We start from the raw sequence: 25247 nt of genomic DNA on the forward strand, positions 1-25247 counted from the left end.
ACAATGAGGGGGTTCATTTTGCCATAGAAATTATGATTAATGCTGAAGAAAGAAAATGAGGGCACATTTTGACTTCTCAAATCCTCTTCTAGTTAAGGGTGAAACATGCACTTTTAATACCAGCAGCAGTTTTCCCTGGTGAGCAGTAGTTTTACTACAGTGATCTAATGAGCAACTAGAGTGCTAACATTAAGAATTTATGGCAAATGTGTGACATATCTGAATACCTTCATGATGGAATCAAAGTAAAAAACTGAAAGCATTTCTTACAGAGGAGACTGCAGTACATGAGGAAATTAGGAAACTTCATAACAAATAAATCTCCCAAGATGGCCACCGGAGACAGAAGAGCCCAAATGTAGCCGAAAATCACCCAGATGTAGCCCAAATATAGCCCAATGACAGAAGTGTGCAAAACACTTATTATTTTGTGTTTTTGCAGTGTTATATAGTGCAGACTTGTCAGGTTTTGGAGTGCTTTACATGAGCATTGGTTACATCACACAAGAACAAATTGATTTTGGTTGTAGACATGGGGAGACTAAGTGATTTGACCAGAATCACAGAATGTCGAGCTGAAGCAGAAACTCCAACCTGGTTCCCCAGTTGCAAAGTCTGCAGTTCTGGAAGTAACACCACATCCTCTCCACTAAGTGCAACATTTAATCAAGTGGTCAACTGGATAAAAAAACATAAAGATAACAAATAATTTAAAAGTGCTTTGTCGCTATTTGAAAACTCAGAAAATATGTCCTTATTTTAGTCTTTTAGAGCACTAACCATAATTTTGATGCCAATAAGACTCGCTCATATATGTAATTTCTAAAGGAAATGCTCTAGGTATTACAGTTTTGATTACATCAAGATGACTTCAGGCGTTCCACACTTTTGTAATAAATATAGAATGTTAGCAATCTAGTTGTTCATACTGTTGAGAGGCAGAGGCCAGGGGCACGGACTCTGAAAATTGAAGGCAGGTAGGAGGGTGCAAAGGCAACAATTTAACCACACTGAGCAGGCAGGAAGGGCCGTGGCAGCACAACAGACTATGGAGGGCAGTGGAAAGGGGGGCAGGGGCAACAAACCAACAATACAGGACTTGCAAGAGAGGCTGTGGCAATGTAATAGACCATTGTGGGCAGAAGGAAGAGGCAATGGTAGTACAACCATACATGCCAACAGACCCGATTCAGCCAGGAAACGTCCAATGTTTTTAAGCTCAAATGGGCTTTATTTGATCTGTCTCCTGTCTACAATCTCCTCTTTTTCAATGTAACTCAAAGGGGAAAATCAATACCCCAGTTTTTTTTCAAAATCTCCCTCTTACCAAGTTCAAAATGTTCGCAAGTATGGTACATTGGATCATGGAAGGAAATGGGGTAGGGACATTGACTTGGATAACAGAGGACAGGAGGGACATGGAGAGGTGCACCAAACTGACCCTGCAGGGCAGGCATCAGGGTTTGCAGCAGCACAATACACCACACAGGGCATGCGGGACGGGAGTGCAGCACAACAATCCATAGAAAGCAAGAGGGAGGGGACAGGACCATGCACATGGACAAGAGAGAACAGAGGGGCAAGAGGCAATGGTAGCTAGCTGACCATAATGGACAGACAGGAGAGAAAGCTGCAGCATAACAGACCATAAAGGGCAGGAGGGACTGATCAGGGGCATTACAATGGAACAGACAAGCCAGGAGGGAGGGAGTAGGGGTCTGCACATGTAAACAGAGGGCTGGGGGCAAGGGGGCAGGGCAGGAGCAGCAAGATAGCCATGGAGGTCAGGCAGGATGGGCACTAGAAGCAAGACACACCATGAAGAGCAACAGTGAGACTGTGATGGCATACACACAGACCATGGAGGGAAGGTGGGAGGGGGTCAGGGGCAGCTAACTGACCACACAGGGAAGGTGTGAGGGGCCATGGCAGCACAGAAGACCATGCATGGCAAGTGGGAGGGTTAGTGGCAGCACAATGACTATGATGGGCAAGAAGGAGGGTGCAGGGGCATGCACAAAGGACGATGGAGGATAGAAGGGAGGGTCAGGACCTGTGCACAGACAAGAAAGTTCAGGGGAAGGGGCTTCACAACAGACCGCACGGGGCAGGCAGGAGGAGCAGTTGCAGCACAACAGACCAGGGAGGGCAGAAGGGTGTGGCAGTACAATGGACCATGTAGGACAGGAGGAAGAGGATAGGGGCATGGCATGTGGACAGGCAGTGTGGAGGTGGCAGGGACAGGTTACAGTCATCTGTCAATGCTAGGCAGGTGTGAGGGGAGTGGCAGCTCAACAGAATACTCAGAGTAGATAGGAGTGGCAGGTCCATGGAACATGGTGGGCAAAAAGGATGGAGCAGGGGCATGCACAAAGACATCGGAGGGCAGGGGGAAGGAGAATAGGGGCAGCAAGCTAAGCACAGAGTTTAAGCAGGAGGTCAATGATGGGGCATAGAATTGGGCAATGGAGGGCAGGAGGAGTGGACTGGTACATCATACTAAATTGAGGGCAGGGGCAGCACATCAGACCATGCATGGTAGGAGGGAGGAGGCTAGTCCATGGATTCAGACAACAGAGGATAGGGAGGAGATGGATGGGGCAGCAAGCTAACTGTTCAGAGAAGGCGGGTATTAGGAACTTTATTGTTTTTAAAACGTGTGTCTGTGCGAACTACTTAAAATATGAACAAGTATGCAGCATAATCTCACTTTTATTCAGGAAGAAGAGGACGTTTGTGACTGTGACTCCTTGCTCACTTGGCAGAAACACCCCCTGACCCTCCACCCCCTATCGCAGAATGTAAAGCCCGTGAAAAGGGTAGGTGAACACAGTGTTATATAGAACATAGTCCTGAGAGCACGAATGAAAATGAAAACTAGATATAGTGTATGGTATAAACTATGCACCAAAAAGTGTGATATAAGATGAACCGGGCGTGAAATATAATATGCAATACATTGTGCGCAATGACATATTCATTGGAGAGCGCGAGATAGCACAGGCACTAGCGCGTGCTATGTGCCTTGGAGTGTAATATGCACAGGGCAGTGTTGTGTAACCTAACTAGTCTCTAAAGTTGTAATATAAAATATGTGCTGGGGAGTGTAATGTTGCATATGCACTGTGACAAAGATATGGATCCCAGATTGTAATATGTATGGCATAGCACTGTGCATTATAACATAGGCATCGAGGAAGGCACGTTAGATGGGGCAATATAACCCGTGCGAAGACAAGTGTGGCATGACATATTCACGGGGTGGTGTTACAGTGCACATGGGCTAGAGAGTGTCATAGCATATGCACTAGCTGGTGGAATACAACACAGAGGTGTGAGGCAATCGGCGGGCACTGGTGGGTGTAACACAGCATTGGGCTCTGCCAGGAGCGCGCTGTGACTCTCAAGTGATGTTCGTCCCCTTTCCAGAGAGTAAAATAAAAAGTATTACACATCCGGCAGTGGATGTGTGTTTTATTAACCGTGAGGGGGGTTTCTTGCATAGTTTTGGTCGAATTTTTGTCGAATCCCCTTTGAATGGCTTGGTGTGCATGTGTATTAAATGTGCCCGTCAATAGCTACCCATGTTTGTATAAATAAACGACAAGGGTGTCTACCGGGATTAGGCACGGTAGGGCATCAGACATGTCAGAGCTTCACTAGTGGTGTAAATACATTCCACGTGGATTCATTGTATGCATAGTCGCCTTTTAATGAATATCACGCAAATCGTCATGGTGATAGGTACGTTTGGTTTGTCCAGCATGTCCTAGGTGTGTCTATAAATATATATTTTTTTAAAATAATAAAAAACAGTGGCCGGCCCTGGGGATTGGGGTCAAAAAAATATAATTAGGAGACAGGCCCTGGGGGATGGGGTCATCAGGGCCAATAAATTAGAATAAGAAGGGGAACCACACAGCCCCCCTCCTAAAAAATTAAAATAAATAAAAGACTGGCATCGTGCCGAAGGCCACGCCCCCTCCTTGCAGCACTCTGCAAACGCGCCCCCTGGCGAGTTGTAAGTTGGGGAATTAATTCCTCTTCAATACTGAGGGTCCCTGAGGGCCAACTAGCCCAACAGGCATCTCCAGTATGCGCCAGGGAGCTGCGCTGCAGACAGGTGTTCTGAGGCCAAGCCCCTTTTTACAACTCTCTGCAACGCAGCTCTGTGGCGCTTACTGGAGGAACCTAGTGGTCTAGTTTGACCCTAGGGACCATTAGGATTCAAGGGGACTTAATCTCTCAACTTAGAACAGCCACAGGGCGCGTTTACACAGTGGTGAAGGGAGGGGACGGGGCCTGAGGCGACATGTGCAAACACGCACTATGGCACGTTTTAAATTGGGGATATAATTTCCCTTCAATACTGAGGGCCCCTGGGGGCTAACTAGCCCACCAGGTGCTTCCAGTAAGCGCCACTGAGCTGTGTTGCAGAGAGGTGGTCCAGGCCGCGCCACTTTTTACACCTCTCTGCAACGCAGTTCTGTGGCGCATACTGGAGGTACCTAGTGGGCTAGTTGGACCCTAGGGACCCTCAGGATTCAAATGAACTTAATCTCCCAACTAAAAACAGACACAGGGCGTGTTTACACAGTGGTGAAGGGAGGGGACGGGGCCTGAGTTAACGTGTGCAAAAACACCCTGTGGCCTGTTTTAAGAGGTAGTTTTAATCCCCCTGCCCTATTATATACTAGGGGCTTACAGAGGAGGTCATGCTAATCACAGGGGAACCCCAGCTAACTATAACTCGCGCGCCCGCAATGCACTGCTGATGACGTCACATATTACATCACTCATGACATGGTCAGTGACATCACTCATGACATCACTGATGACATCTCAAATGACATCACTGATGACATCACTGATGACATCATCCTTGTGATAGAGTGGCAGACCTCCTCTCACCCTAATATAACCTTTGATACACACATTCAAAAATAGAGACTACAATTTTCAAAACAATGGACATACCAATACCAGTTACAACAACCTCTTCAGTAATTCTAAGATCCACATACACATCCACTCATTCACCAACAGTCCTATACAGTCACTCATACATGTACTCACTCATCATATGTACTCATACACCTATACATCCTGTTACACAATGCCACTCATCCATAGAGTTACTCACACACATAGTCACTCATGCTAATAAAGAATGAAACATACATTTACTTGCATATACAGTTATACACCCACCACCACACTTACTTCTACGGAAACTTACACATACTTGGTCTTTTAAACAATCACTTATAGAAACACATACTTATTCCTACAGGAACTCTTTCAATCTCTCACTCTCACATATACTCACTCATATACACCAATAATCACATATACTAGTTTAAAACATATGTAGTTACTCATAAAGACACTATTGAGACAGTCATTCACTCACTAACACACCCATACACACACTCATCCACCCATACAGTCCTGCACACATGCTGTCTTCAACACATACAAACAGTGAGTCACTCATTCATGCACCTATGCACTACGTAATACCCCCCACCGAACCATGCAGACACTCAGACTGATACTCAAAAAACCAACTAATAACCTATATAGACACCCATGTAGCTACTCACCAACCCATGCAGCCACTTATACACAAAGTGAGAGACTGATACAGATATTTACATATTTAAACATTACTCACTAAGCCATGTATTCAATATGATACACTTAATCAGTCAGTTACACAATCAATTTTTCAAAAACAAATCCATTTAGACACTTATATACCCATTTATTCTTCCATCGACCTTGAGATATACATATATAAAACATATTTAATTTTTAGAAAAACACACATTCACTGGATGATGTCATCAGTGATGTCATCAGTGATGTCATTTGAGATGTCATCAGTGATGTCATGAGTGATGTCACTGACCATGTCATGAGTGATGTAATATGTGACGTCATCAGCAGTGCATTGCGGGCGCGCGAGTTATAGTTGGCTGAACTAACTATAACGGGGGATTTTCAATGGTTTTGTACAAGTGAAAAGTCCAGCTAACTATAACACCCCTGAAACCTATGGTTTTTTCAGTGAATATATATATATATATATATATATATATATATATATATATATATATATTTATTTGTGTTAGACCTGGCAAACTTGGTGTGGATTTTCCCCTAACGTTTTGCCTTCAGACCGTCTGTTTGGCTAACTTCGTTTTTCTGACATTAGGACCCTGCACACATAACCAGTGCTAAAGTGGTTGTGCTCTCTGCTTAAAATATGGCAGGATTGGGTTCTGCACAATTGGAATATTTATTTTCCCTGTACCTCCCTAGTAAATTGTGGCACCCACTTAACTAGCACTTTAAACAGGTCTCCTGCCATTGCAGCCTGTGTGTGCAGTTTTAAACTGCCATTGTGACCCAGCAAAATAAACCATTTGCCAGGTACAAACCTTCCTTTTTAATGCATATGTCACTCCTAGAGTAGCCCCCGGACACCCCCGAGGGCAGTGTGCTGTATTTGAAAAGTTGGACATGTACTATTAAATTTTACATGTCCTGGTATTGAAACACTCTTAAAATCGATTTTCACCACTGCAAGGCCTATCTATAATATTGGAGTTACCTTATTACATTTTTATAAGTATAATTTCCAATTGGAACAAGTACACAGTTCATGTTTGCTCTATGTAGAAGCCTAAAATACGAATACTAACTTATGGTGAAGTCGTATTTTAAATTACAATTTTGAAAAGCCACTTTTAGAAAGTTGCCATTTTCCTGCCTTAGCTGTATGGTGGCTACAGCTAGTCTCTGGGTTGACAGTTGGGCTTAGTGTATTCCACCTAGATAGACACACACATTAGGGAGCTTATCCTTGTCTGGATGGGCCTTCACTGGCAGATTGAGAGGGAAGAGTTGGACCCAGCCCCACTTACACTTGAATGGGCAGGAAGGCAGGGCACCTGTGCACTTCAAAGTCCTGCCTCTAGAAGCTTCTCCCCACTTCAGAGACACAACTGGGTGTAAATACTGGCCTTTAGACACCTCTTCTTCAGTACACTTCTGGACCTGTGGATACTCTGCCAAGAAGAAGGGCTGCTGTGAGGACTGCCACTCTGCTGTACTGGTGCCCTGCCACTCTCTTGCCTGGGTGAGATGGACTGGACCTGCACCTCTTGAACCCAGAACCCCAGAGTGACTCCAAGGACTAGTTGGCTGGCCTACTGATGTGCATCCTCAGGGACATAACAGGCTCCCAACAACATTGCATCTGTACCTGGACTCTGCCATCTGTGAGTCTAGCCTGCCAAATGGTGCAATCAAATCCTGGACCCTTGAAAGTAGGCTTGAGGTGCTCTGGCAGCCTCTGTGATCTGGCGGAACCAATGCATCTCCTCTGCTGTGTGGTGCAAACCTGAGCAGAAGCGATGCAGATGATACTGCATAGATTGGACCCATCACAAAGACCTGCATCGCTACCTATCAGAATCACCACTGTGCGACGCACTCTCGGCACAGGCCCTCACAGCCTTAGTCGATGGCAGCCTCGCAGATGATGCCGGACTCCGCATCACAGCTCCTCGAAACCAACCCATCCCCTCAACTGTGTGACGCATCCTCGACACTGGAATTTACATCACAGTCCACGTTGATGGGGTCCTTCACTACGACATAGGACCCTGCACCACAGCATCGCCGCAACTTGGAACCAATGCCTCACTTCGGCTGCACGACGCATCTTCGACGGATCCTCCCAACGCTCCCCAAACCAGTATTTAAGGTACTTTGTTTAGCAAGTCTAACTGGGTCCCTGTAGTCGACCAGCATTCCATTGCGGTCAGAATGAATTTGTGTTTTGTTCGGCAGCGAAGTGACCAGATATCCAGAGATAGTGCTTTGTGGGGCTATTTTCACTAAAATCTTTACAATTGCATAACTTTAGTTCGAACGATTGGATTTTTGTTGTTTTGGTATTCTTTTATATATTAAAGAAAGCTCTATTTTACTATATTGATCAGGAATCCATTTTGTGTGGTGTTTTTCACTGTATTAAGTGTTGCAAAAATACTTTACACATTACCTCTAAGTTAAGCCTGATTGCTCTGTGCCAAGCTACCAGTACAGGTTAATTAAGGGTTGGATTGTGCCCCACCATGACAAGGATTGTGGTTGCTGCTTGACCCGGTCTCCCAGCCCAGTTAATCAACAACCCGATTTCTTACACGTTGGATTTTAAGTTTTTTTGTAAAAGAATCAAATAAGCTAAAGAACTTTTGGATGTTTGGTGTTTGATGGAGGGCATGCACCAGTATTTTTTTTTTTTAACTTTTTTTAAAAATGTTATTGCTAGAGGCCTGGAGTTGCAGTCGGGGCCTATTTTGCATTAACATTTTTAGATTTTGTAAGGGAAAAAGTTTGCACATTTTTGGGAGGGATGGGAGCTTGTGTTTAAACTTTAATGTACATTTTCTCCATTTTCCTGTATGTTGTTCGGAGTGCAAACAGCGCAATGTGCATTTTCGGCATGTTGGTGGAACTCAGCGCATCTTGCCTAGTTTTTCTGTACCTCAGTGTGATTCCGCTGAGTGAAATTCCATGAGTTCTGCCCAGGCCTTGGACATACTAAAGTTAAACCAATTAAATGAATAGGCCATATTAAGGGCCAAGGTAAGAGACATTTTCACCAAGGCTTGATTTGGCTTCTCCAATCTAGAACATCAATCGGACTGTCCAGACAAATTTAATGAGGGGTCCCAAAAATGTCATAGTTAACCTCTGATATACAAGGAGCTTGCAGTAAACATTTACCTCCTGAGAGTTAGGGTTCCCACTGAACAGCAAGGCATGCAAAGAACTTCTGTACATACTTTACATAATTCCTTGGTTCTTTGTACACCAAAGGTCACACTACAGAATATTGACCCCCAAAATGTCGCGGTACAAGAATATCGAGGACAGAATCTTGAGGAGCTAATTTTTGAAAAGTAAGTGCATATTGGGAAGCACAGATTTACTATTCCAAACTCGACATCTATGTACCTTGAAAATATATACATTTTATTCATATACATATCTATATACACACATATATCTATACACACATGGATATATCCCCAAGGTACATATATGTGGAGGTAGAAAATCTAGAGATACTTACCTGTCGATATCTTATTTTCAATATTTTGTTCCTCGATATTGTGTCCCATCAATATTCAGGTGTTGATATTCAAAGTGAACACCCTAAATGTATGTGCTTAAGCAAACAAACTTTAATATTGACTAGTTTTATGGTGCATTATATCTGTATTTAATTTCCTCTTGACATTTATAAAATGCATTACTTGTATTTTGCTAGGTTACCCAGTGCAACTCACCGTTCTACCCTAGAAGCATAAAAGCAGCAAACCTGTGAGTGTTAAACACAGATATCTACAACAGGTTTACACATTCTTGGAACCATGCTGCTGGATTTATTGTAAGTCCTAACTAATTGGAATAACTTTATTGGATGAACGATATTTCAAACATATTTTCAGAGTCATGGGACCTTAAATTCATTGCAATTACCAGGGAGGCATCCACAACAGAACAAAATTCCATAGCATAAATACTTACTCTTTTTTTGTAGTATCATAGAAACATATTCTTTTATCCGAACCGACTGATACAAGCAGGAGGTCACAAATGGGAGAAAAACAAATATGTGCAGCCGAAGCCTTGTGTGCATCCTCGAATGTATGGTAGCAGTCCTGAGTATTTACGTCCCACAAGGTCACAGTACCACTGCCAGACACACTGCCAAGTAAATGCTGCTTCAGATTGTACTGCAAATGTCGAATAGGCTGAAAAGAGAGGATACACGTAATCAGAACGCATTTACTTTGTTTTCTTTTTTCAAATTTGTGCTTTATAAAAAAGCGAAAACTAAATTAATGCCAGCAGCCATTTTCCTTACCCGTGAGCTCCTCCTATCTGCTCCTCTCCATGGATCTTGCCATGTTCTCGACTGGTTAGGAAGACTGTGTTCCATATGTCCCTAAAGTAACCCTAGGCGGTGTACTCCGCTTGGAGAGTGTTCTGCACTCCCAGTTACGTAGAGCTCTTGGAGTTCTGAAAAACTCTGCTCCACGTAGCGGGAGCAGTGTTTCTCACGCGCGCGGTCGTCAATGCCGAGCAAGGAAAATCCCATTGCCGGCTCAATTTTTTCTCATTGGCTATCATCGACGTCAAGATGGCGAGCGCGAGCGTGGAAAATCAACCTCCCGGCGAGATTCCTCAATGTGGGCGGATTTCTCATTGCGAGTGGTCAGGTATGCTCACGGCCACTCGCGTTGAGAAACCGTCCTTTCGCGTTGAGAAAGCTGCTGCTTGAGTAAAAAATCTACTCGACAGGCAGAAAGGAAGCAGTGCCCGCTTGCGCTGTGCATGATGGCGTTCGCGATGATTGCACAGTGCGGACAAACACCCGGTGCTGAAAATCACCGCAAGCTGTATATTTCTAATGCACTCCACCGCTTGCAGAGCTCCACGTAGCTCAGCGGAAGGTTATGTTGCACTTCGCGGAGTTCCCTGTACTCCACCCAGGCTTACCCTAAAGTCTCACTTCCCTCACTCTACACAGCGCTTGGATAACCTCACGGCTGATAAGTTTGCTATACAAATGAGCAGGAAATGACACTACCCTACATGGGTGTTGCCTTCGAACAATCTTTAAATGAAATGTTTAACGCCTGCACGGTTTCACCAAATAAGTACTTTGTGATATGAGCAAGAACCAAGGGGTTTCACTGGTTTTAGTATAATACTTGAGGCACAGAGTAAGATTTACTTATCTATTTCTGAAAATGGGGGGCATTTCACTAGACAAGGACAATGGAGAGGCTGAATAGAACTCTCAGAATATTAAGCCATGACAAAGCCAGTAGTTTTGGCTTCTGTATAATGCATGCAGGTAAAGGCAATCAATAAAGATATTCCTGCACACATTGAACATGCACACAATAATACACTCACAGACACAAATTTTCCCAAAGTCCAACAAGTGTTCAGGAACACATATGGGTATCAAGTCAACAGTAAGTAATATGTGAGCAGACACAGCACAGCGCGCAGGAGTTGATCAGTGTGGAGCACACAGTGAAGTGAAACAGGAGAGCATAGAGTGATCTGCACAAGGGTAGCTCGAATCATGCATCTCATGGCAACTTTCGGTGATGTGCTTAATGTGAGGGCTGCATAATGTTCAGCCCAAGGGCACAGGATGGTGCTTAATTTGAGGTCACAGATTTATATGCCGGGGGTGGGGGGGGGGGGATACAAGCTGATATGTACACGGCAGGGACTTTGTGAAACTGCCCCATATGCCCTATTCCAGCACCAAGATGCCTTTTATGCACCTGAGCGCTTTAAAAAAACAATAACATAACATATCATGTGACACCTCCCACCGGTTCTGTGTTTGCCACAGCACCATTTTGGATGGAAGTAATTTAAGGATATATTTCAAATTGTAAAAGGAAAACAGTTAGTCCAGTTACAAGCCCCTCTCTTGCTGCATGAGCCCATTAGTAGCTTTGACGGTTGCCAGTACGTTAGAGAAGCAGGATGATAAATAAAAAAAAAAAAAAGGAGTTTCGATGTCATACATTTACATATTTTGAGAAATTGGGCTGTTGGTTGAGGGAGGTGATAACCTACTCGAGCAACAGCCATAATCCTCATCAGGGGGAACCACAAAAAGTTACTTAATTAATCTGAGCATAGCCCAGTGGTAGCTTGGTACAAAAGCAGTCAGGCTTAAATAAAATGAAAACACAACACAAGAAAAGACCTACACCAATTTAGTAAAATGTTATAACTATTTGACACCAAAATGACAAAAATCCAATCAATAGAACCAGAGATAAGCGATGTATAAGATTTAAGATAAGTATAGTGCTTAAAAGCACCAAGCGGCACTTTTGGGTTTCTGGGCGTGTGACACTGGGTAAAAATCACAATTTCAGGCCGACCACATTGGCCAGATGCAGGGACCAGGTTAGTCCAGCTTAAAATGTTACCTAATAAAGTCCAGTGCGAATAGTCCGGTTTGTGATGGTGGAGGCTGCGTGGCGCAGGGGAGCATCTCGGATGGTCATTGCTGTAGCACGAAGATCCTGTCAGATGGTTGGAGCTTTGCGTGGGTGGTCAATGTGGGCTACCGATGCAGATCTTGCGTTGCTGGGTATAACTGTAGTGGTAAGAGTTGGGTTCACGGGAGCTTCACATTGGCGGTCGGTGCAGGCCACATGATCTTGGCGCAAAGAGCCCAAAACTTCAGGATTTCTCCTTTTTTTCTAGGAGGAGCTCAACTGATACCACACCAAGGGTTCAAGACCTGAGCGGCACCTCTTTGGGATAAGGAACTCACTGCAGCAGAGGCCAGGAGGGCTCAGGCAAGTCCAGTTGCAAGTCAGGGCAGGTCTAGTGCAACAGGTTAGCCTGTGAGTTATAGAGGGTCCTCTGGAGCTTGCTTTGTCCCTGTACCTCAGAAAAGGAGGTCATTCTGCTGACCTTGGAGTCACTTTATCTTGGGATGAAGGGCGCAGGTCCAGTCTTTCTTCTCAGACAGCAGGGCAGTTCTCTGGCAACAGGGCTGTCTTTCTTCTGTAGTATCCACAGGCCCAGGAGTGCACTGAGGAGTGGGTCTGAGGGTCTCGTTTTTATACCTGTTGGTAACTTTGAAATGGGAGAATATGCTGGGGTTCCCTACTCCCTTCACAGAGGTGTTTGGAATGTCATGCCTTTCTGTCCTGGACCCAGTTTATCTGCAGTCCCAATAGGCTAGTGTGAAGTTCTGTGTGTGCGCTGAGGTAGTGTCTTTACAGTGCAAGTAGGACTGTGCACAGCTCCACCCCCTATCCTGCCTTGGATAGTCCAATCTGCCAACACCCAGGCCTTTTATTGTGTGGCTGTCTGGGAAGAAAACAAAAAAGGTCAACTGCTAACTAAACCTAGTCATCTGATCCAGAAAACAGGCTGCAGGCACCGAACGGTTAGGACAAGAAAATTGCAACTTTTTAAAAGTGGCATTTTCATAATTGCAACTTAAAATCTGACTTTACCATTAAAGATGGTCTTAAATTACAATTCGCCAGACACCAAACATGGTTTTCCTACCTGTCCCAAACAAAAGATATTGCTTATTGTTACACCTGTCAGCCTTAGGTTGGTCTTGCCCCCAACATTTTGCCTTCCTCCTCCTTCCTTTTTTTCTGAACTCTTTTTTGCTGGCATTAGGACTCTGAACACTTTACCCCTGCTTACCAGTGCTAAAGTACATGTGCGCACTTCTTAAAACATGGCTTATCCCCAATTAGCATATTTAATTTACTCATACGTTCCTAGTAAAGTGCACTACCTGTGCCGAGGGCCTCTAAAGTAAATGCTACGAGTGGGCCTGCAGCACTGATTTTGCCACCCACTTAAGTAGCCCTTTCAACATGTCTAAGCCTGCCAATGTGTGTAGTTTTAAACTGCCATGCCGACATAGCAAAATAAACCCTTAGCCAGGCTCAAACCTCCCTTTTTAATACATAGAAGTCGCCCCTAGGGTGATTGATGGACAGCCTCAAGGACAGGTTGCTGTGTATTTAAAAAAAACGTAGACATGTACTTTTAAGTTTTATTTGTACTGGTAGTGAACAACTCTTACATTTGTTTTTCACTACTGCAAGGCTTATCACTCCCATTGGATAACATTGGAGTTGCCTTAGTAAATTATATAAATGTAATTTCCAAATGGGAAGAGATAACCCTTCAAGGTTGGTGTCTCTGGAATCCTAACTTTAATTCCTAACTTAAAGTGAAGTTGGATACAAAATTACAATTCTAAAAATGCCCCTTCTAGAACGTTGGCATTTCTTGCCTTAGTCATTTGATTCCTGCATCCTATCTCCCCTAGTCACATGACTAGTAGGGATTTGACTATTGCTCCTAGACATCCACACACAATACAAGCTTAGGTGTGACTGGATGGGCCATCATTGGCAGGATGGGAGGGAGACGCTGGGCCCAGCCTCACATACACCTGAATAATGGGCTTGACGACCCTGTATTGTCATGCAGCCAGCTTTTAGTAAGGGTATGACAGGCACGGAATTTCTTGAACTTCAAAGACATGGTCTAGAAGCTTCTCCCAAATTCCAAATCCAGGGCACCAGTGTATAATTGAAGGACATCAGACACCACCACTTCAGTACCCTTCTTGACCTGTGGATACTCTGCCAGGAAGAACAGCTGTGCTGCTACAAGGACTGCCACTCTGTTGGACTGCTGCTCTACAATGAACTGCTGACCTGCTATGCTGACCCGCTGCCTGCTGCTCTCTTGCCTGTGGAGGAAGACCTGACCTGCAACCTATCCTGAACCCATGACCCCAGAGAGACTCAAAGGGCAAATCTGCTGGCCTCCTGATCTAAGCGTCAGGGACATAACAGGCTCCACACAGCTCCTGGAGCCATCTTCAGTGGGTTCCTGAACACTCAAGCTCCTAAATTCAAGCTTCTGGGCTTTTCACAAATAGGGATGGACCTGTTTGCACTGGAACCGTACTGCTCAAGAGGAAAATCAGCATGAGCTGCCACACGTTCGTCTCTTTACACAGACAGCATTGATCGCTCATGTGGACCGCCAACGTGAAGCACCACTCCGCCCGTCCGTGACGCAGTCTACTCCTCATCGAACACCACCAGCGACGCTCTCATTGATCCAAGCGATCTTTTTAGGCGTGAAAGGGACTCTTGGCAGAAAACTGGAGATGGAAAACTTTCATAGAGACTAATCTGGGACTGTATCTGACCTGCCCTCTATCGTGCTCTGCTTGAGCTCTATCGTGCTCCGTTTATTCTTTAAAAAATCATAAATGCTTAAATTCATAATTCCAGTTCTGATTTTTTGTTTCATTTGGTCTTGTTTTATTTATTAAATGAACTTCTATTTTTCTACCCTGATATGGGATTTTGTGTGGTGTTTTTCACTGTGTTAGTGTTTGAAGTGTTGCAGAAATACTTTACACATTGCCTCCAAATTAAGCCTGACTGCTCTGTGCCAAGCACAGGTTCATTTGGGGTGTGCTTGTGGCTTACCATGACTAGGATTGTGGTTGCTGCTTGACCAGGGCTCACACCCCAGTCAACCAGTAACCCAATCTTTAACACTTATTAGAAAATTGGAAGCTCCATTGAAGACAATGGAGTGGCTCAGAGTTTATAATGGCAGGTATAGTGCCGAAGCTCCAACATTCCACTGTTTGTCTTCATGTTTCTCCCTTTTTAATTTAGAACATTCTACCATTAGTGAGTGGAATGTTCTTATAGCCTTTTAGCTCTTCTGCCTCTTGCTACACCTGTTGTTAAAGCCCCTCACCCTCACTTAGAGGCCCTCGCCTGTGGCTTCAGCCTATAACTCTGGTTCAGAGCCATTCACAACTGCCATAACCTCAGCATTGGGATATAAAGCTATATTAAATGTAATGAGGTAATCCAAGGTTAGTCTGTGGTAGCAATAGGAATTGCAATAGTGAAAAACGAATTTTCACTACTAGGACATGTAGAACTTGAAAGTACATGCCCAACCTTTTCAATATAACACACCTTGCCCTACGGGCTGTTTAGAGCCTACTATAAGGGTGACATATGTATTAAAAGGGAAGGTTTAGGCCTAGCAAAATGTTTATTTTGCCAGGTCGAAATGAAAGATTAAAACTGCACACATAGGCTGCAATGAAAGGCTTGTGGCATGTTTTGAAGAGCTACTTAAGTGAGTGGCACAATAAGTTCTGCAGGCCCACTAATAGCATTTAATGTAAAGGCTCTGGGTACATGTAGTACTACTTTACTAGGGATTTAAAAGTAAGCTAAGTGTGGCAATTGGGTATACCGTGTCTAAAGGAGAGAGCACAAGCACTTTAGCACTGGTAAAAGGGGTAAAGTTGCAAAGTTGTAAGGTCAACAAAACAAATTCAGAAAAACAGGAGGAAAAAAGGCAAAAAGTTTGGTGGACTACCACCGAAGGGTGTCGGGTCTAACCCACATTATATGGGAACGCTACGCAAACAGCTAGATAGGCTCCATACCTGCTCCACCTGGCACACTGGCCTTGGTTGTTTACATGATATAATGATTAAGTTTGACTACCTCTGGTACTAGTCCTCTTCTTTTTACCCCTTTTAGCTCAAATAGGTACCCTAAAATCATTGGGCATTGGCCCGAAGCCAGCTGCAGTCCATTGCACCCCACCCCTACTTCCCAGTCACCAAGCACCAACCACCCCTCCCACTCCACACCAACCAAGCCCATTTCTGCCCCACTCTTCTAGGTAGGACTTTATTGAAATTTTTGGTGTGAGTCCACACAGACCCCCATGCATAAAGTTGTAAACCCAGCTGACAACCAGCCCCCACCTCCAAGGGCAATAAGTACAATGACCCAAGAAGAAGAAAAAAGGGAGAGAAACAAAAAGCATGCAAATGGAAGGGGAACTGAATCAAGTATAAATGTATATGGCAAAAGAGCATGCAAAGGTGAAAAGCTTAATAACAGGTCATAGCCCAGAGAATCCAATACAACATTTAGAGAGACAATGCTAAGAAACCAATATTGATCATTAAGAGGCAGCTCAGATAGTAGAATCCAAGTCAGAAAGCAGCTAGTCTTTGGATTCACCCCATAATGTCAGCAAGTCCTGGGTTCTCTCAGTCTTGGCAATAGATTGTTTGGCCCTTGAAACATATGTTCAGATTGGTCGGCGCTAATAATGAAACCATAGCCCAAGGCTTCTGGAAGGATGAAATTGGCTTCAGTAGATGACATCTATGTTCCACTGTCTCACAGCAAAAGTCAGATCTTACAAAGAACTCCAGTCCTCAAGCGTCAATCGACTTGTTTGGATGTGCCATATGGAAGATACGATGCAGAACAGGAAATTCCCTATGTGGATCAAGATTGCCCATGGGAAGTTAGTGGCCGGTCACTTATTAGGTTTGCAAAAGGGAATCTATGCCAGTCTATATGCCAGTCGCTAATTTGGAGGAAAGACTGGTCAGATAAATACACAATTTACATTCTGGGTTCTTCTCTTCGTTACCCTCTGGAATCCCCAATATGCAGAGATTTTTGCACCATATTCAGTTTTCAACATCTTCCAGATTCTGAGACGGTCTGCAATCTGCCGTCATGTTGCTTTATTTGGTCTTTGATATCTTGTGTGGATGCCACCAAGCTAGCAGATTGGGTTTCTAGGTCATTAAGGTGGCCATGGAGAACATCCATGTTTTTAGACATCTACCTTTGTACAACTTGTGTTTTCAAGTGAGAGGTCTTCAAAGCCAGTGAGTCCTTCTTGTATTGCTCCCTATGAAGTTGGAGCAAGTTACAGATAGATTAAAACGAGGGAAAGTCTATAGTAGTCAGTGCTGACTTGCTGTGCAGATATCACAGTCTGGGGGATATGTGATATAAGTATAGTAAGAAACACCAATCCAGGAAACCACTCATAGCAAACCAGACATTAGTTTCCTCCGTTCCTCAGCTGGGTGGGTGAACATGCAGCATTGTCCATCTCAGCCCCGAGAGGTGCAGGACAGCATCAGCCCCACGCTGCCATCTTGGACCTTCTACATTTCAGGCCTTGCATCATGCTACTACTAGTTCAACATCAGGAATAATACATAAGCCTGATTTAAATCTTGGAGGGACTGGTCCCACCATCTCTTTTCGATGGTCTTCTCATGTGCCACCTTGGTGGTCTGCCCGCTTGATATGGATGTTGGCTGATCACTGAAGGGAAAACCACCGCAGTCCCGCTGCCTCCGCTAGAATCCTTCTCCTGCGTCAACAGCGTCAGAGATGGAAGTTGCGGTCAAAAGGAATCCCGCCAAGATTCCATCCATTCAGATTATGGTGTGCGTTTCCATTACGGCAACTGTGGTGGAGAAACCGCAAAGCGCGAGTTGGCGGAATGGAAGAAATAGAGGTGAAAACACCATTTTGTCAGGGTCCCACCACAGATTCTGCCTTGACCGTCATTATCCAGGTCCCTCCTGTGCTGCTGCTACTGGACCACGATGCCGGCATCTGGGGTAGGCTTTTGTGGTGGGTGTTGTTGTGGGTGTACATTCAATGGTGTGTGTATGATGTTAGTGTGCAATGCTAGATGTAAAACATATGTGCTGTACACCTTACCTACATATACATATTAGCAGATTCACAACAGATGGGTATATTGAGCTGAAAATAAATTGTACTTGCGTGTCTCCACACGACCTTGGCCTCACTTCGTCAGGACACCGGCATCAGAATACCGCCACCAGGACACTGGCAACACAATGGGAACATCTAAATGGGCTTGGCAGAAACACGCTGGCATGACCGCAATGGAGTACTGTTAGTCAGCAGAGAAGACTGCTGCAGTCTCCTGTCTATTGCGGCAACATCTAAATAGGGTGGGCAGACCACCGTCAGCTCACAGATTACTTGGGACTGCTGCTGTAGCAGGACAGTGGTTGTACTGCCACGATCTAAATCAGACATATAGTCAAGATATTGGGAGTCAAATCATCACAAATTGCTGGTAGTATATTTTTGTATACAGTTATTAAAAAACTATATTGTGTGCATTATTCTATAAAAATGTTTGTGAAATGTATCAGATCAATTACAATAAGCAAGAAATACTGATATATAAATATAATGAACTTTCATTTTTAAAAATGCATACATGGATGTAATGATCCAGTTTTATGTAATTTAAACATTGTAGCATTTTTACATATGATAAATAAATATACATTTTAACACTGCATAAACAAATATGAAATGGTTTATTTTCTATTTCAATTATGCAGCAATTGTTATAGGAAATAATGGGTGGTAGAAAATGGTTTATTAATTGGGGTGGATGGTAGTCCACCAGAAGCAGTAAAGTCATTAACCTACCCAGACAAATGTTTAAATAATTTAAACATGGCTCAACATCCAACTTAACAAAAATGTGTACAGCATTTAGAAGTACTAAACAGTTAACAAGTCAAGAACAAAACACAGTAAAAATACTACTCCAATTTAAAATAAAGTAAAATGTTATAAACACAATGACAAGATGAGAAAAATTGAATAAGTGGAACCAGAGATCTGAATTTATAATCATTTAAGGCAAAAGGTGCCAATCACTGTTTGCAGTTAAACAAGAACTAGGAGTGATTTCAGACTACCACAATGAAGTGCCGGTCAGATACACAGTAGGTTCGTCCCAATTAAAGATTTTACCTTCTGATTTGGTCTCTAAAAAGAACATAGAACACCAACAACAAACAAACTCAACCACCATGGCTGAGACCTAGTAAACTCGGTCCGCCCTGCGGCCTCCCAAAGAAGATCGGACAGGTCGAGTGGAAATTCCACCACTCACTTGAAATGTGGCTGCCATAGGTGACTCAACCCATTAGTCTCCCAATCCAGTTGTCCTCATAATAATTGATGAATGGTGTAGATTCTTCTTCATTTTAAGGTCGAGCCTATAGCGCCAGCGCTGCTCTCTTTGCAAGGCATGCAGTATTTAGTATGGAGTGGAAGCTCGGTGGAAGCTCCACCCACTCTCCGCTCATCTTTTTCATTGGCTTGTGTCTCAAATGTTGCCTTCAGATTGGTTTTAGGCTTGTTAGTCCCTCCTTATGACGGCCATGTCATCATTTATAGCCTTCCATGGCTACTGGCCCCTTTACTTCCAGTGTTGCACAGTATGTTTTTTTTAGATTGTGCCCTCCCGCAGTCCATGCCTTTTCACCCAAGCGCTTCCATTGTTCATGCCTTCTTGCCCACCCGCGCTCCTGTTTGCAATGCAATAGGTTTCGCGTAAATGCAAGTCCTATTGCATTGCAAATGCTTGTTTGATTTAGGGAACCTAATATAAATTTTTTCTAACGAGAGAAAAAACGGGTATGTTTGCATGTTTACCGCACAGGTACACACTATGAACTGATAGATATCTTGGTTATATAAATTCTGGTTTCGTTCCCTGGAGTTAGAGACTCCTCAATAGAGAGACAGAGCTCCCTCATCGACTGCTGCTCATAATCGAATATTTACAGTCCTGTCTTTCTTTTTTGTCCATGACCTCGAGAATGCGCGCCTTTTTTTTTTTCAAAGTCTTTGTGGTTTCTCGACAAGGACCAGCCTGGACTATATGTCTTCTGGACACCAGGCATAATACTATCCTCACCACATTTGTATCCCTTGCTGATAATCGACACTTCCACAGAGCGGTAGGGGGATCTTGCTCTCTCGTTAATACTTTGTTGAGTGTGCATCTCGCTAACAGTCAGCTTCTAAGAGCCTGGTAGTTTATACAAATAAGCATATTGCAAGCATAGTGAGAAAGGCCCTTCAGTAAGTGGATGGTACTTCCATGTGTAAACTGATACATTCCCTATTCTCCACGAAGCGTAAAAGCTTTATCGTGCGGCTTAACCTTGCACTACAATCTAACTAATGGTAATATACATGGTGCTTTAATTCTCCCTTCTGTTAGAACTCACATGGCAGCAGCTGATCTTCAGTCTTTGTCAGTGACAGCCTGCGATGTGCTGGTCATGAGATGCTGATGTTAGAGCAGTGGTACGCCTTCAGTGGGGCCCCGATAGGCTGCTGTACATGACGTGCCCAAGACACAAACCTGGGCTGGTGACATTTGGATGATCGTGCTAGGATTTCTGTTGACGGGACAGGTGAGGCCTTCGCTCGTCTACAGGTAATCTTGTAATGTGAACCTAAATGTGTGCGAGCCAACAAATTAACAGGGCGGGCCGAGTCAAGGGTCCAATTGGCTCTTAGAGCCCATAGATGAACCAAGCCCTGAAAATGTTTGTCATGTAAATCATACAACAAACAGTACTTAAAAATTCAAAAAAACAGTTTCCTTTAACAAGTGGAAGCGTTGACATGAAAATGTCACATTATAGCACAGCATTGAAAAGTACTGTAAAGTAGTAAACATACGAAAGAAGTGCATTTAGTATGTTTATTCAATAATTGTGCCACCGCAGGAAAGTACCTTCCTTCTCTCTCCTACTTGTTGCAGCAACTGCACTCACATTCCAACCAGGAATGTGGAATGCTCCTGTGGCAATAGCTACACGAGCAACCTACAACACAAAACATCTTCCCCCTTTTTGTTTAAAAAAAAAACAAAAGAACACCCACATAATATTCATAAGATAGGATAGGAATGTAATTTAACAATAAGCGTACACATGTGGAAGCACAAACATGGAATAAATGCACTAAAAGAGAAGTGAATATAACCCCACGCTGTACAAAACACAAAAAAAACATAAAGAAAAGTAGTGCCTGATGAAATGTAAGTTACACAGAATAATCAGACTTCCACACAGGGTTCCTTCTAACCCTTTTTCCTCCATCACTAACATCTTCACTACTCTCCTTGCAAAGATTCTCTGCATCCTCAGTGAAATTTTGTAACAATTCCCTTTTTCCAAAATGGATCCTTCTCACCTTCCCTGTCTTCAATTTGAAACTCTGTGTCACTACTATAATTATCAATCACATTGGAGGGAGTTTTGGAATATAACTATTATTCTCCCCTAAGGATGAAGATGCGTTTGACATTACAAACCTTACCATCGTTCAACCTCACAGCATTGTTTTGAAACTCCACCACATCAAATGGTCCCAAAAATTGACACTCACCTTCTTAGGTCGAGCCTGGGCAGCCCATGCGCTGCACTGTGAGCCATGCTGTATTGGAGTATGGAATAGAAGCCCTGCCCACTCTCTACCCATATTTGTCATTGGCTTGTGTCATTGTCCTTCGTAAATGCTGCCTTCCGATTCAATAATAGGCTTGTTAGCCCCTCCTTATTACAGCCTTGTCTTCATTCGTAAGCTCCAATGAGGACTGGCCCTTTTACTTCGGTTGTTACACGATGAACTTTTTTTAGTCTGTAAGCACTATTTTCTTTAAATAGATTCTCCAACTGCAAGCACAAAATGCTTTACTGCAACAGTCAGCGCGCCATGCATGCTTTCACTTTGAGTAGTCCGGGACAATGGCGGCCAATTCTTTGAATAGCTTCGCATTTACAAGAGTTTGAGCTATTGGCATTGTACATGACAATGCCTTTTATGTGTTAATTATCAAAACCTAAATAAAAGGCATTGTCATTTACAATGCCAATAGCTTAAACTCTTGCAAATGGGAGACCTATTGCACTGCAAATGCTTATTAATATGATAGTTGTTTTGAATCTCTCCCAAAACTAGTAATCTACTTGATTAGGGTGGTGGGATCTGCATAAGCCAGCATGGTTAGTTTTTTCTTTTCAAACTGGAGTTTATTTTTAGACACGTGTTCCTCACTCAGAGTGTTTTTTTAATGTTTCTCTATAGGGCGTGTGACAAACCTTCCCTGCAGTTGTAGAAATGGGCATTTTTTAAATTGTTTTATTCATTAAGGTTAAAGAATCAATTTCAGCTTTGTTTGGGACAACAGTGCCATAAAATAATCGATTTACGTTTTTTTGAAGTCCATTAGTTTCAGACTAAAACAGATGGCCTTTTATTCGTTTTCTTTCGTACAAAATATTTGTATTCACAGCTATTCTCTCACAGATTATGCTACTTTGTTGGGATTTTCTTTTATACTAGTTATCTTTAAATTCGCATGTGATTTAAAAGTAAAACAAGGAAACGGAATGTTTTAACATTTTCTATGTAGTGATTCCTGATGTAATGGAATGGTAAGTATCTCTAAAATGGAGAATCCATCACAAATTATGCATGGGGCACAAGGCAGTAAGACCCACAACAACATAGACCCACAATCTATTTAGCCACATGGTTTCCAGGCAAGAAATATGAAGAATATGGAGTCAGTATTCACATGGTGTCTTTCATCTACCATATAGGCAAATGAATCTCCCAAAATGTTCTGCTTTTGCTCCAATGGCCATAAAGCAACCAGTCTAATCGAGGGCCTCTTCTGTAGCGATAATATGAATGGGGACTCCAGTTTCTTTGGAGTTCAGCAGGTGCACACAGTCATGACAATGGGCCTGGGACATGAGAACACTATATATATATATATATATATATATATATATATATATATATATTCACTGAAAAAACCATAGGTTTCACACATGTTATAGTTAGCTGTACATTTCACTCGTAAAAAACCAATGAAATTCCCCCGTTATAGTTAGTGCAGGCAACTATAACTCACGCGACCGCAATCCTCTGCTGATGCTAATACTGTATTTAGACACTTATTTGCCCATGTCTTCTTCCATTAAATTTTAGCTATACATATATTACAAATATTTTTTTTTCATAAAGACACATATGTCATCAGCAGAAGATTGCGGTCGCGTGAGTTATAGTTGCCTGCACTAACTATAACGGGGGAATTTCATTGGTTTTTTACGAGTGAAATGTACAGCTAACTATAACATGTGTGAAACCTATGGTTTTTTCAGTGAATTTGTACGGTTTTTTAAATGCTAAGTTACTTTACGCCATTCGTGGCGTGCGCGCCCAGTTAACGCAGTTCGTTCCATGCGCGCACGGTGCGCTTCGCGCAGCGTGCGCCCACTTTACGCAGTTAGTGCCGTGCACGCACGGTGGTCACGCGGTGCGCTGCGCGCACCGCGTGCCCACGTTATGCGGGATGGGCCATGTACGCACGATGCGCTTCGCGCACCGTGCGCACATGGGGGACATATTATGCGCATCGTTGTGAAATGTATTCTTTATTATTTTCATATGTTTGATATGCCATGCACAAATGGTGCCCTTCGGCCACCATTTGCACTCGGGGTGGGGAGAGTATGGATAATTTAAAAAAAAAAAAAAAATTTTACCGTACGCGTACGGTAAGCGTAAACTGCTGATTGGTTATGATCTCAATATACTGCCCCATTAGACATTTTTTGGCTTCATTTATGCTGCCCCACTCTGAGTGCGAGAGAGAAAATGGCGGCCGCCGCTTCCTGGTTTCGGCCGATTCGAATGTTTACTAAGATCTAAGAGCCAATCAGAATCGCGCTCGCGCACGTCACCGTACGCGTACGGTAAGCGCACCGTAAGCGCACCGTAAGCTGGCTCAGATATATATATTGATTTAAAGGCTATTTTCTCAGAATCTACTGAACAGATTTACACCAAACCTACAAAAGGCACTTCCTTGACCTGAGGACTACCTCTCTGCCAAATTTCATTTAATTCTGTTCAGCCGTTCGGGCTGTAGCTCCGTCTAAAGGTCCTATGGAAAAATGCATGGGAAAAACGCGTTTTGGGACCCCCCTTTTATCTCAGCCCCCGCTTGACGAATCCCCCCGAGACTTTCAGGGTAGGAGCGGAGCTCAACGCCCCACCTATTTTGAACATTTTGCGAGGATTCGTCGACCGGCGCCAAAGTTATTCAAAATAGAATGTTGCGGATTTCCTATGGTAAGAGGGTCCTAACTATAACTATCTACTGGCGACCGCCAGTAGATAATGTATTTAAATATATATATATATATATATTTAAATACAGTATCTACTGGCGGTCGCCAGTAGATAGTTATAGTTAGGATCGTGTTTCCATAGGAAATCCGCAACATTCTATTTGGAATAACTTTGGCGCCGATTGACGAATCCTCGCGAAATTTTCAAAATAGGTGGGGCGCTCCGCTCCTTCCCTGAAAGTCTCGGGGGGATTCGTCAAGCGGGGGCTGAGAAAAAGGGGGGGGCCCAAAACGCGTTTTCCCCATGCATTTTTCCATAGGACCTTTAGTCCAAGCTACAGCCCGAACGGCTGAACAGAGAGGTAGTCATCAGGTCAAGGATGTGCCTTTTGCAGGTCTGGTGTAAATCTGTTCAGTATTTCCTGAGAAAATAGCATTTAAAAGCATATATATCTATAGGCGCGCTCCGTGCGCGTACGGTAAAACTTAGCATATGCGCACGCTGCCGTGCGCGATTCTGATTGGTTGTTAGATCTTAGTAAACATTCGAATCGGTCGAAACCAGGAAGTGTCGGCCGCCATTTTGTCTCTCGCAGTCTGAGGGGGTGAAAAACAAAGGTGGAGAACGTGAAAAGGGGGCAGGGTGGACAATTCCTGACCCCCTAGCCTTTGTCAGGGGGTCCCAGAAGGACCCCCAAGGGCCAACATTTATTTTAATTTTGTTTTGAAAAATCGCGGAGTACGCGTA

General features: G+C 43.5%; 1 protein-coding gene across 4 annotated transcripts in view; it reads right to left on the reverse strand.

Annotated features, from left to right (window-relative positions):
• LOC146855889 (protein NEDD1-like) overlaps positions 1-25247 on the reverse strand; it is a 305997-nt gene that overhangs the window by 154859 nt on the left and 125891 nt on the right. For all 4 annotated transcript variants that reach the window (XM_085650678.1, XM_085650679.1, XM_085650680.1 and 1 more), the window contains exon 6: positions 9613-9839. In XM_085650678.1, coding sequence (XP_085506804.1) covers positions 9613-9839 — 227 coding nt within the window. The remainder of the gene's footprint in view (positions 1-9612; positions 9840-25247) is intronic.

The sequence above is a fragment of the Triturus cristatus genome, chromosome 4_1 (assembly GCF_964204655.1).
Source record: "Triturus cristatus chromosome 4_1, aTriCri1.1, whole genome shotgun sequence".
NCBI lineage: Eukaryota > Metazoa > Chordata > Amphibia > Caudata > Salamandridae > Triturus > Triturus cristatus.